Source organism: Oryx dammah, unplaced genomic scaffold, assembly GCF_014754425.2.
Source record: "Oryx dammah isolate SB20612 unplaced genomic scaffold, SCBI_Odam_1.1 HiC_scaffold_25, whole genome shotgun sequence".
In the NCBI taxonomy this organism is placed as follows: Eukaryota; Metazoa; Chordata; class Mammalia; order Artiodactyla; family Bovidae; genus Oryx; species Oryx dammah.
In genome coordinates, this window is record NW_024070209.1 from 12,078,207 (window position 1) to 12,092,355 (window position 14,149).

At 37.9% G+C, this 14,149-nt stretch overlaps 1 protein-coding gene across 1 annotated transcript in view; it reads left to right on the forward strand.

Moving 5' to 3' along the window:
• Positions 1 to 14,149, forward strand: part of EXOC6B (exocyst complex component 6B) — a 697,089-nt gene that overhangs the window by 526,748 nt on the left and 156,192 nt on the right. Inside the window, exon 20 of the mRNA XM_040223938.1 lies at positions 5,339 to 5,412. Coding sequence (XP_040079872.1) covers positions 5,339 to 5,412 — 74 coding nt within the window. The remainder of the gene's footprint in view (positions 1 to 5,338; positions 5,413 to 14,149) is intronic.

A 14,149-nucleotide genomic window follows, 5' to 3' on the forward strand; every position in this document is an offset into this window, starting at 1 on the left:
AAACCATAGCTTTGACTACTGAGAACTAAAGCCTGGGAGGCACCTCTCAGGTAAAACTTCCCAAAAGGTAAGGGAGGAGCCTGAATATATAGGAATTTTTGCTGAAAAAAAAGAAAACATAGAATCAAACATCAATAGATTACAGCTAATCACAGAAGGCAGACATCTCAAATTAATGATTTTGGTTCTTGTCTATAGATGGAAAAATGTAAAAGTCTGACTCATAGAATTTATTCCTTTGATATGTATCCTAACTGTCTTGGGTGTTTTTCTCCATCCTGAAATCCCTTCAGGGCATACTGTCTAGGGTAGCTGCAATGGTTGATGGTTGATTTTTACCAGAATGGCAGGCAACATTCTTGTTTACTAAAATGGCAGGCAACATTTTTTTATCCATATTGATGTTAAAACTTAGAAGTGTTGTATCCTGGGAACTCTTCAAGCAAGAGGAGGGAAAAAAGGAAACACATAAGTCAAGCTTTTCCAGGTGCTCACCAGCCAACTTCACTTATAATCACTTAAGGTTTAACCTTTCTGAGTTTAATTCACTTTCCTTTACTCTTTCAAGGCCTTGAACTCTGAAAAACTACAATACTGTTCTCTGGCTATAAGGCAATCATTTTGACTCCTCAAACCCTCTTCTAACTGTGACTCTCCCATTTTTTCTAATTAGGGTTCTATGCTTTTTTTTTAATTAAGGTTCTATGCTCTTTATCAAATGTCTATTTTGTTTTCCTCAGTGAAATGTGAATGTGAAGTGAAGTGAAGTGAAGTTGCTCAGTCGTGTCCGACTCTTTGCGACCCCATGGACTGTAGCCTTCCAGCCTCCTCAGTCTATGGGATTTTCCAGGCAGGAGTACTGGAGTGGGTTGCCATTCCCTTCTGCAGGGGATCTTCCTGACCCAGGGATTGAACCTGGGTCTCCTGAATTGTAGGCAGCTTTACCGTCTGAGCTACCAAGTAATTTTAAAGTTTATTTAAACATTTTTTTCCTCCCCTCTCTAAGTGGTAGTTCATTTTAAGAAAAGCCTTCAAGAAGTCTAGAAAGCATTTTGAAATTAGTTGAATTCCTCTATTTTCTACTTTGGTAATTTTTATTTCAGTAAAATATGAAGGTTATTAGAACTATAAACCTGTTAGATATTTTTGAGAAATTAATATTAATTTAAAAATATTGTCACACCTCATAAATTTAAGTGTGCATGAGAATGTGAAAAAATGTTGGATATTTGTTAAGTAAAAGTGAGAGGTTTTTTGTGTGTGGTTTTCTTTCCCTGTTTATACCTTCACTTAAGAGTATGCTGCCTTTCCTATAATTTTTATACCTCCCTTTAATTTTTTTAATGAAATCTTTATTTCATTAAAATATGTTTTATACTTGCAAATTGGATTTGAGAGTCAGGCTCTGATAGCAGTTCCAACTCTTGAGAAACCATACTGTGATTAAGGGCAGTGAAAAGGAACTAGGGTGAGCCAAGCTCTCAAAAGGATGGCTTGGTACTGGCCAGAAGCTCCAATAACCTGAACAAGTTTTTTAAGAGGAAGCTTTCTTGCCAGCCTCATTGGAACCTTGATTCAGTCCCCAGATAACATAAGATAGTCAAAGGTAGGATTTGGTTCTCTATGAAGTGCAACAAGCACCTTGATATTCTTGTGAGGCTGGCGCCACTCTTCAGAACTCCAGCCTTGGGGAACTCTGGCACTGGCTTAAGCCTCTTAGAGACTGAAAACCTACTGCAGACCTTGGAGTGCAGAGACAAGTCCAAACAGGGGCTTCTTCACTGTCCTCCATACATCCGTTTGTTCTACTTGGCCACTAGTATAGGCTTGTACTCCTTTTTATTTGTGATTATGAGGGAAAGCTTCTGTGTGTTCACAGAGTCAGTTTGTATATGTTTCAGTGGACTGGGGGCTTCTTGTACCCCTCCCATGTGTAGTTTTCTCCTCTCTATTAAGCAGCCTCTGAGAATATGGGTGTGCAAATCAATCCCAATTGCCTGTAATGCTAAATCTTGAACAGGTTATAGCTCTTGTTACTAGAGAAAATAGCACTGAATAATTTGGGGATGTATGTGTTCTTCTATTTCCTTTTCTCTGATTATAAAAGTGGTCTGTACTCATTTTTAAAGTTTATAAAATGTAAAGGAGAATAAAATCCCTTGTAATCTTTCACTCTTTAACAGCCTCAGTTAACATTATGAAATGAATGCTTACTGTCATGTATTTTACTGTTATTGTATTTTATATAGTTGAAGATAAATACAAATTTTAATTTAAAAATATTCACACTTTCTTATGCTATTACCATTTTTCATATATGTAAAAAATTGACTCTACAGGAACAGTCCTGTTTTAAAGGAAATATTGAGTCACAAAATTATAGGAGATCTGCTTAATATATTTATTGATTTTCTGAAATAATATGAGTGAAAATTCCTGTGCTGTGGCTAATTAAATATTTCATAGCAGCAGTATAAGGAATACACTGCCACCCTCATTTTTGAAATAAAGATATTGAACCTTTTAGGAGATTAAGTAGTTTGCACATATCCGTAGAGCTAGTAAGTAGAACTCAAATTCTGATTTTTAAAACCCCAGAGTCCATCCCCTCAATCATTGTGCACCTAATTTTAGGAAGCTTATATATTCCTAAAACCTACTTATTGATACTCATGTTAAGGATGCCTTACTATTGCAATCCAAAGAGTTTCATTGGCAGCAAAGAATATGTGTAATTAATTGATCTTGTTATTTCTATAAAGTAAAGTATAGGTATTTGTTGGACATCTACTATTTTGAACACTTTGCTATCTTCTTTGTTTTGGTCCTTACCCATAAGAATTTTACTGTCTACACGAGAGGATAAGAACTACATTTATAAAATAATGAGAAAATATAAATATGAAGTTGAATATATAGTATGTAATATTTCTATATTAAATAATTAATCTCTTCACTTTGTTGCACCTGATGAGTTGTCATTCTCTGACTTATAAAATTAAAATCAAATCTAAAAGGCCACTGTGTCCTCTGGGAACCTGGAAAATTGAGTGTGTCATAAAATGAGATCTATAAAGTGTGACTGACTAAATATGTATCAGATCCAGATACCTGAGTGGTTTCATCAGCATCATGTGAGCCCCAGGGAGCATGCCCAATCCCGAGATTCAGGAATGTGTAGCCAGCTCTCAAGCACTGAACCCATGTATCACCGGGCAGTCCTGTTGAACTGAACATGTGTAGGTCAGCAGAACACCTTGACAGTTGCTGCATCTTGACTTGCGGGCTTCCTACTGACAGAGGAGGCATCAGTGCTGCAAATGGTGCGGCATAAGGCGTATGTCACGTGGGAGTGACGGTGGTAATCCAGCAGCCTTGGATGAAATCGCCAGACATAGGAAGCTTATTTAAGCTGACCATCTGACCATCAAGGCTGTCAAAAAGAGTGCCTGTGGCTATGACTCAAAGAGCTGCTTTCTGTAGGAGCATAGTATGAGAAAGTTGTCCATGTGATTGAGCAGCTGTTATATACAAGATTATCACAGAGGATTGCTATTGAAAGATATGAAGGATGGATTATTTAAGCTGTTATTAACATGGCTCTCATCATGTATTTGTACAGTTTTAGAACTTTACCCTTTTAAAACTTTAATTATTTGGGCTATACATATGATGGAATTAATTTATAAATGTCATATAAATTTTCTTTCCAAAGTAAATAGAAACTTAGTGTGCTGTCATTCTATATAGTTTATCTCCTTCCGTTTGAGTTATCTTTACTTGAAATCTCTAAAATAAGACTATTTTGTGAAAACTCCAGGAAAAGAATGTGTTTTTTTTTATTTCACATTTGTGCTCTATATAATTAGTTTAATAAATTGGTTTAAATTTTATTTCATGTAGTGCTTTTATATTCCCTGCAACTTGTTAACAATATTTTTTAAAGTAGGGCAAGGAATTTATGAAAACCCATTAGACATTTCTTAGATGGAAAATATTTTTAAAGAACAGAAATACCTGTCATTGTTCATAAATCATCATTTGAAGCTATCCAGTTACTAGTTGTTTGGAGGAATTTTCCAAACATATATGCAAATATATTGGTAGATTTTATTTAATTTCAAAAGAAAATATGATACCAACCTCCTGTAATTTCTTAAATTCATTCCTGGAAAAAAATAAAATCAAAAGGAAAACATCCCTTTTCATATTTGTTTTGAGCAGATATTTGAGTTGTTTTTGAGATAAATGGTAGATTGATGTTAAATGTTTATCTTGCTTTGTTTGACTTCACAGATAGAATTCAAGGGATAATAACTGTACAACTTTTGAATTTTCTCTGTGTCTGTTTTGTCTGTATATAGGGGCTTAAACAAGACCTTTCGATTTCATAATAAGCAGGGCTGTGGGACAATAAAACTTGACATTCTTAACTGTTAACTAGTATATTTCCCTATAGTCCTGTGTAGTTACCTTCTTCTTAATGATGTAGAAGCCAGAGTCATAAACTAAGCATGTACCCAAGGTGCTGTTGTAAACTGCAAATAGCATCCATGTGTCTCCTTGACCGAAGACTCAATTGGAGTAGAGGAAGAGAAAAATAATTTTTAAGAGTGCAATAGAAGTAGGAGTCAAGAACAAAGAATACCCTAGGAGGATGGACATATACAAAAATTCCCTAAGTTTTTGCAGTGATATTTGTTTAGATGGGTCTCTTCATATGTGCAGTACTCCTCTACTGAAGAGCCAGGCTCTAGATTGGGGCAGCCTCTGCTGCTGGTGTGTGTCTGTGTGTCTGTGTGTGGGTTGGCAATAATGCACTCATGAGATAATACAAATAATCAGTGAGGGAATAATTAATGATGTGGCAGGGAATATTTTTTGATAAATGCTTGGGGAATGAGGTGACAGGCGTGAAATTAGAAAATTCCTTCAGCGATCTAAAATATAAATAGCTTTCGGAACTGAAAAGAGTTTCACAGCTGAAGATTTTATTGTGTTGAGAGGAAAAACTTTTTTCTCTCCCCCACTCCCTCCTCCTTTGCAAGTTGTTTGTCCATTCACAAAACAAATACTCTGAAGCCCAGCGCGGCTCATGGGAATAAATTTCAGGTCGAATTAGTACAGTTTCCTTGCTGTCAGGATGCTGGAATTAATGGTGTTTTGATGACACGAATTTTGAAGGGCAAACAAAGAAGCTGAAGGGAGAGAGACATGACTCCTTAGAAGCTTGGTCCTCCTCTCCCCCAGCCTCTCTTGTCTTCCCTGTCATCCGTCTGCCAATCTCCCTGTCCATGGTTAGTTAAAGGCGCTTTTTATCCTCTTTTCTTTCCCACAGAGTTTGCCAGATCCGGCCCGGTGCCTGGGTTCCAGGAGGACACGCTGCAGTTGGCCTTCATCGACTTGAGACAAGTAAGTCTTTGTGTTTTTGTTTTTTGTTTTTCTTTTAAGATGTGTGACTGAAGACCATCAGGTCTTAAGGAAAAGGAGAGGGGAGGGGCATTGGCATTGGCGATTCACACTGGAGACCTAAGGGCTTTTCCCTGTGTTTGAGGCCACCTCTTTTATTTAGCTATCTGGGATCCTTAGCTATGGTGGAGTTAAAGGTTTTGTGGATGGAACGAAAGGGAGGAGGTGGAAGGAGGGCCCCAGAATGTAGCGGGACTCAAGTGACCCTCAAGTGATGTGACCCATTGTGCTATAGTTGGCTTTTGCAGACACAGCAGAAAAGATAACTCGGCAAACTGATGCTAAGCAGGTGCACTGATGCAGACTGCCTGCTTAGAGAACTTCTGTTTGCAGATAATGAGGGCAGTAACAGTTAATAAAAATGAAATATTTTACATTCTGGATTGTTGGTGTGGTTTGTTGACTTTTTTTTTTTTCTGTTTCCTTAAGTCTTCTCATCCCCACCTTTGTAGAATGTGGTCAGCCATGAGTGACTGAGTGGTCATTTTAAGTGATTAGTAAAGGCCCTGACCAGTCATGATAACCTGGCAGGTAACCCTACTAAAGTAGTGTGATGAAAGCTGGTACTTAGGTATACCTGAAGTTTGCAAGCCCATCAGACAGAGTCATTCTATAGAGCTGTTGCTTGCAGATTGAAAAGGGTGGGTTGGTGGGTCTTGGTGGATTTGGTACAGAGGAGCAGTATGGGTGGGGGCCGAAAGAGGGAGAGAGTTAACTGGGCTCTGTCATCTCTTCACTCTGAAGATGGATGGGGTTGGATAGAAAGTGTGAATGAAGTAAGAATCAATGACTGATGCTTCTCTCCTATTAAAACAATCTTTTTTTTTGTCTGTTTTTAAAAGGGTGCTGGCTTTGTTTCTCCTGCCATAATGATGCAGTGCCTCTTGTTTTCAGAGCTGACAAAGTTTGCATTCTGAGAACTTTTAGATGCCCAGGGTATTTCTTAAAGCTGTAGGACCCCTTGTATTGGTAGTCTCCTTACCACTGTGACTCGATTCATGCTAAAACAGCTTTTAACCCATAATGGATGGCCTGAGCTACCCCTGAATCCTTGTGGATGGGTGGTGTAATCTGTCATCTGATGACAATTCTGGAAAGCCCTGTTAAGCAGAAAACAGAAAATTGTGTCTCTATAGACCCGCCAAAGTTTGCAGATTCAGGCCGCGTCCCAGAAACGTGTGTCAACTTAATATTTAGGAGTTGAGGTGGGGGTTCTCTGAAACATAAAGGCTTTCTCAGCATGGTCCTGAATGGAGCTGAGTATCTCTTTCCACCCTTTAGACCTTCCACCTGTGGATTCAGCAACTCAACTGAGGTGTTCAGGTTTTAACCCCTTGACTGATGTTAAGGCTGAAAGGTTGGGATTTTGCTTTGGAGTTTTGTGGTATGGTATCTGTTTGACTATCCCCGCACTGTTCCTTCTCAGAGACTTCTGAGCCAATTGGCTTTTCTTGGAAAGCAGAAATTGAATTCACTGGAAAAACACATCCAGGGAAAAAATTTTTTCTTCTCACTGTTCATGAAAAGGAAGTGTGGTCATTCTCTCAAGTTTGTGGTTTTGTTCCCTATGGAAAGTAGCTAGCGTTCGCAGAAAATGTTAACTACAGGAGTAAGTTAGAAAGCACAGCCAAAATAAGGTGGATCTGAGCCGGGATGAATGCTGAAATACTTGTGAGTTCTCAGTGAGCACTGTTGTTTATGCTTAAGTTCCTATTTCCTATTACATTTTTGTTCTCAGAGTTCCTTGCATGAAATTTTTAGTAGTAGGAAAAACTCTAAAACTCACTGATTCATGAAAGAGTATGCCTCTTTCTATTGAATCTATCACTTAATTTCTATTTATGTCTGTCTCTATTAAGGCAGCTTAATTCTTCTTAGATCATATGAAAAACTTCTCTAGCTCATTATTAGCAGGCCTCAGGTAGGTTAAATCAGTGTGACAAAAATAATCTTTCCCCATCCCATGCTGAAAATGCATATCTCTTTGTAGTTCATCTTAGTCATTCTCATAAATTAATTAAAATGAGCATTGTTTTTAAAGGGAGCAGCTTATGAACTATAAGAGATGTTCAGATTATAAATAGAAAGCCTGGAAGTATGTTTTCAAATAAGACATGATTAGGTGTCCTTTAGTATATGTTCTTTTGCCTGTACTCTTTGGAATCCTAAGATAGAGTTACAGAATTTGGGGGCTACGCTGGGTGCTGATCTTAAAAATCATGTAAATGTATCCTGATTTATGGAGCTTCCATCTGCTAGTAAATCTTTTTCATACATAACATTGTTACCCATTCTATATCTAGTTCTTATGTGGTTCATTTTATACTCCACAGCTGAAGGTTTCACTCTCTTTGGACAGTGTTTTCCTTTTAAGACATTTTATTAACAAACCAGATTTTAATCATTAAATCATTATTTAATAATTAGTCATTTAATTATTTATTTAGCCTGTCTAAACCTTTAATGTCTTGACTCAGTTACCCATCTTACTATTTGATTTGACCATTATGTATGTTCCTTATAAGTCAAAGATAACAGTATTGATCAGAAATGGCTGAAGTTAAAGAAAGAAATTAAAGTTAAAGCATGTTATAGGATACATATATGCACCCATGGAAAAGGGGGACTCATGCCTGTTCAGTGCACAAGGATGTTCTTTTACTGTCATTGAGTTTGTTTTGCTCACTGGTTTATGAGTATATTCATGCTGATCATGGTTTTCATGTCCTTTTGCTTTAGAGTGTTTCAGACTATCAACTGAATGATAATTTTGAAAATATTCAAAACATAGAGTATTTGATGAAATCATCTCTGTACAGACTATAATAGCAGAGTGTCATTTGAAAGCCATAGAATTTTATTAGGAAGCAAATTAGATGTGGATAGCAAAACGATTTATCCTTTCTGAGCCATCCTGTCTACTCTGATTTTTCTACTTCTTAAGGAAAAAAGTGAAATGACATTCTGAATACACAGGAATTTCATGATATTTTACATTTGTAAAGCACTTCAGAATTAAAGCATATTTACACACATAAGTCATTTGTCAGGTTTCTGGATTTAGAAAACCAGCTGTTAATGGGGATTAGTGCAAATCAAAATCTTCTCCTTTTGCACTTTATATTTTCTGTATTCCCAAGCTCATGAAAGTAGGATTGCAGTACAATTTCACATCCATATATTAAATGTGTGCTATTTCTATTAAAATCCAAAATTTGGATTAATCCTAAATATTGAGAAGGTGAGCTTAAGGGCTCACTTATTAACTGTCTTGAAGTAGCATTTATATTCTAGGTACTTATAGTTGCTCTCCCTTAATGGTTCATAATTGAGAGTAGCAACGCAAGGCCATTGTCAGATCCTCAGTAATTATTTGATTCTCAAACAGTACTATGCTTGGTATTTTCTTCTGTTGTTAAACTTTAAGTAAATAATGCCAATGAACACCAGAATTTGAACTTTAGTTGATTTTCATTTCAGTCTATCAAACTCTGAGTGCCTACTATGAACAAATTACAACTTAGGTGTTGTGGGAATACACAATGGATATAATATACTCTAATAGCAAAGAGGTGAACAGCAAATACTTGATTCTAATATAAGGCACACTATGAGTTAGTATTTCATTGGAAGGCTAAAACCATTGTGTATGTTTCAGTTATTTCAACAGCTTTTGCTGCATGACAGATCACCCCACAACATATTGGCTTGAAATAGGCATCATTTATTTAGCTCAAGTTTCTACAGATTGGATAGATTCAGCTGAGCTCATCAGACTTTGAGATGAGCTACGAGAGTGGCTGCAGACTGCCTGATCCAGGATGCCTTAGCTAAGCTGAGTCTTCTCTGCTCTTTGTGATTTCTCTCTAACCAACAGCCCAAGCCAGGCTTCTTCACATGGCATCCTGGCAGGATTCCGGGAAAGCAAGAGGAAATGAGAAAACCTCTTGAGGCCTACACTTGAAATATCACTTCTTCGGCATTCTGTTGGCTAGAGTTGGTCACAGATAGGGCCAGCCCAAATTCAAGGAATACTTACGGTCTAGTTGGAATATGACTGTTATGTAATGACGCAAAGTAAACAATGCAAATCAGGAGCAGAATTGAATCTCTAAGCACAAAAAAAGGCCGCGAAGTAGAGAGGACTTTGTAGGCCTTGGCAGTATAAAATTTTTCATGGTGAAGGTGGAGAGTTAAACCGAAAGGAGAGTTACATTGAGAATAGCTGGTTTGAAGTATTGTTTGGAAAAATCTGTGCATGTTTATGTGTGTGTGTATGTATGTGTCTGTTTGTTGTTAACCAGGATCTAACTGTCTTTCTGCCTTTAAGTATTAAGCTCATCTCTTTAAATACCATTTTCTTAGTTTCTCTTCTTTATTCTTTGCTTTTACTTCTCAGCTTCTTCTTGTACCTCTTTTTTTATGTTCTGTATCTCCTCATCAAATGCTGTTTGTTATAAGCTGCCCTGAAACATTTCACATTTCTGTTATTCCATTCATTATGAGAGTCTTAAATTCCCCTGATAGTTATTACATTATTTACTTAATTTTCAGCTGTTCACCTTCCACTTCTGACCAATAGGGAAAGGCTTGAACGTGTTCTTTAGCAGCGTCACATTATTTTCTGTTCTTTGGCATCAACAGTTATTTACTTCCAATAGACTTAAGTTTCATAAAGCTGAATGAATTAGGTTGTGACATTGCATCAGACCTCCTGAATGGAGCTGGTTGGCAACGACTCTTAAACAGCAAAGCCATCCCAAGATATCTGTGGCTTTTTTTAGATTGAGTTGGTGGCATTCCCTCTAGGCCAGTTATTCTCCAATTTCTAAACCTTCTGTCTAAAGTAAACACAGTGCATTTCCATTGCAGGCACTTAACATGCCTTAAAAACAACTATAGGACCTAAGAGAAACAATTGTAAACTTCTTTGGAGATATTGAACAAATTCTGGTATTATACCTGTTAGAGATATATAGGTAAAATCATAAGTTAGCCAACATCAGGTAGGGAAACCTGAGAACCACTCAAGAATCTTACTGTGTAGAACTGCCCCTTTTATTTCCTCTCCTGTCTTGATCCTGTTCAATAAAATTTTGTCTTTTTATTAAATTTACTTTCTGTCTTTTTTGGCCTACCCCCAAGTTCAATGAACAGTATTCCCATTAAGAGGAATATGTTCCCTTTGCTTGACTGCTGTTGGCTCTTATGGAAAAAAATCCTAACTTTGCTTAATAATCACTTATATTTTAGCCTCAGTTGAATATCCATTTATATCAAAAAAGTGCTTTTGTCTAATATAGCACATATCAAAATGATACTTAATAGAATTTATTTTGTATTATTTCACCCTAACCAGACTAAACAACCCCTAAGTAGGTGATTACACAGGAGGCTAGGCTAGAGGGGAGGCAGGAAAGGCCTCAAGGATCAGTCTTCGTCACTGATCATTTCTTCCAGTATTAAACTGGAAGAAAGCCATCTCCCACATGTACTACTTAATAAGGAGGGGTGGTAGCCTGTCGTTTTCCCATGTATTTACTGAGCAGTTGTCAGTAAGTGATGGTAAAGAAGGGAGGTGTGGGTGTAGATAGTAGGGGAAAGTTATTATGAAAGAATATTCTTGATGGAGGAAAGTAGAGACCGTGGTGTATTAACCCTCTAGTATTGAAGTGTGTGGATCAGTAATGTTGTCAGTAGGAATACTCTCCAGGTGCTCAAATAGTTTGAAATAGTTTATGGATATTTAATAATGACCTATAAAACTGGGAGTCATTTACACCAGAGTTATTAATCAAACAGTTTGATAACTCATGAAATTGGAAGATGTCATTTCTATAAATGATGTGAATGGTGGGGTTGGAAGGAATGGTTTAAGAAATTAATTGAATTATCTAGGAAAAGATTTTGTGCACAACCAATATGATAGCATATGTAACCTATCCCTTGGACAGTAGGGAGATCAAAGCAGTATATCCTAAATTTAGTAAATCCTAAAGAAAATCAACCCTGAATATTCACTGGAAGGACTGATGCTGAAGCTAACGCTCCAATACTTTGGCCACCAGATGTGAAGAGCTGACTCATCGGAAAAGACCCTGATGCTGGGGAAGATTGAGGGCTGGAGGAGAAGGGGACAGTGGAGGATAAGATGGTTGGATGGCATCATCAATTTAATGGACATGAGTTTGAGTAAACTCAGGGAGATAGTGAAGGACAGGGAAGCCTGGCTTGCTGCAGTCCATGGGGGTCACAAAGAGTTGGACATGACTGAGTGACTGAACAACAATGTAGGTAGATGTCATTGCTGATTAGAAGAGGTTGTAGTATTAATAATATATTGGAACACCTTCACAAATCTCTGCTGATACAGAGCTACTAAAAGTTCCTTCAGGCTATAGTCCATGTCTTGACATAAGCATGGCAAGCACTTGAATGTTAATATAGACCTCCCTAATCAGAAAGTATTTATTCATTCATTCATTCAACACTATGCCTAGCACTGTTATAGTGGGTATAGTGGTATAGTGGGTATAGGATAATGAATAAAATATGGTCCCTGCCCTTGTGGAGCTTATATTCTGGTATAGTTTGCCCATGCTGGTAAAATAGGCCTTTTTAATATTCTGCCCTTCCCAAAATCTCTGTTCATGTGTCCCTGGTGCTTTGAGAGAATGCCATTTTGTTTAGATAATCTATTTTTGGTATTGATGCTATATTGGTCAGTTTTAGGGACAGCTGCAGAATTTTCTGTAAAGATATCCAGGACAAGGTGAAGTCTGCTGCATATTGATAAGCTGCTGCTGCTAAGTCATTTCAGTTGTGTCCGACTCTGTGCCATCCCATAGACGGCAGCCCACCAGGCTCCCCCATCCCTGGGATTCTCCAGGCAAGAACACTGGAGTGGGTTGCCATGTCCTTCTCCAATGCATGAAAGTGAAAAGTGAAAGTGAAGTCGCTCAGTCACGTCTGACTCTTAGCGACCCCATGGACTGCAGCCTACCAGGCTCCTCTGTCCATGGGATTTTCCAGGCAAGAGTACTGGAGTGGGGTGCCATTGCCTTCTCCAATATTGATAAGCAGGCTTTCACAAAAGAATATTTAGGTATGATTGGCAGCCTGGCATAAATAAGATGGTTAACTTGAAATACTTCAAAAAGTAGTCCTTTGGTTTTTCTAATTGTATTGACAAAATTCTTTTGCCCAAGTTGTTTTGACAGGTGCTCATAACCTTCACAGTGATACCTCTAACCTTAAAGGAGGTTCTGACAGCAAATACTTCCTATTTTGAAGTAGGAGAAAGCTAACACTTTTGGGTCTCTAAGTGTAAATAAATGAAAGTCACTCAGTCATGTCCAACTCTTTGTGACCCCATGGACTATACAGTCCATGGAATTCTCCAGGCCAGAATATTGGAATGGGTAGCCATTCTCTTCTCTAGGGAATCTTCCCAACCCATGGATCGAACCCAGGTCTCCCACATTGCAGGCAGATTCTTTACCAGCTGAGCCACCAGGGAAGCCCTTTTGGGTCTGGTTCTGTTAAAAAAAAAAAGTAGAAATGGGAATATTTCCAAGAATAGACTCTACTGAGCTAGACTTTTGACCTCAGATAAGTCAACGCTAGATCAGCATACACACGGATGGGGCACAGGTGAATAAGTTCTTCAGCTACTGCAATGTGGCTGCAGCTTTTGCAAACCAGATATATCTCCTTACCTTGCTCAGGACAGTATTAACTAGAGCTGTCACAGAAGATTTACAGAAGGAATTGCCAGTAATATGTCATACATTCTAGGATTTTCTGAATGTTTTTGGTTGGTTGGAGAATTTATTCTAGAACTGTTGAGACTTTGTCTCACCTAGACCAGCCTCTTAATTGGGGAGGAGGTGAGCTCAGAAATTCTGTCTTAGGGCTCATTTCTGATTTAACACAGAACCCATTTTTTCTAAACTAGGGTTTTATGAGATAATATCCAAGTAGAGTACAACTCTTTGGTAATAGAAAGTCATATAAGGAATCACTTAAGAGCTAGGAAAAGACCGAGATATTTAATGGGCCAGATAACATTATAGCATGTTAGGAAAACCAATTTCTATTTATTAACCTCTCTCTATGGAGATCATTTTAGCAATTCAGAGGTCTAATTTCTTAAAGTCTCATGGAATCATTTCAGGAGGTCAGGAGTCAGAGGAGAGGGAACAAGTATTACTGGTTGATCCTCACCGCATTGAGACCATGGTAGTCTCAGAAGAGGGAGACTCCTCAATGATTTTTTTGAAGTAAAGAGTAGTTGGGGTCCTTGAAGGGAAGATGGAAGGGTTAATGAGCTCCACTGTGTATTTGCCAGGGGCTTTGCTTTTCCTCTGAGAGGAGGCATATCCACTTAGCAAAAATTTAGGCAACAGAAACTCTTTGCACAGTTGTGCTTGGTGGAGAGGCCTCTTAACTTCTTTAAGGGCCTCCTCCTGTGGACAGCTTGTGTGTCGGAAATGCTGAATCATTAATAATAGGATATTAATGGCAGATACGTGGAAATAAGCAATGGATGAAGAAACCTCAGTTAGAGGGGTTGTGGACAATCTTTTGGGTAGCAGGAGATAAAACACCAGGCTTTTGATGTATTTTTCAACAAATAATACATTGGACTTGGCCTTTGACTTACAAGCTGGCCACGCTA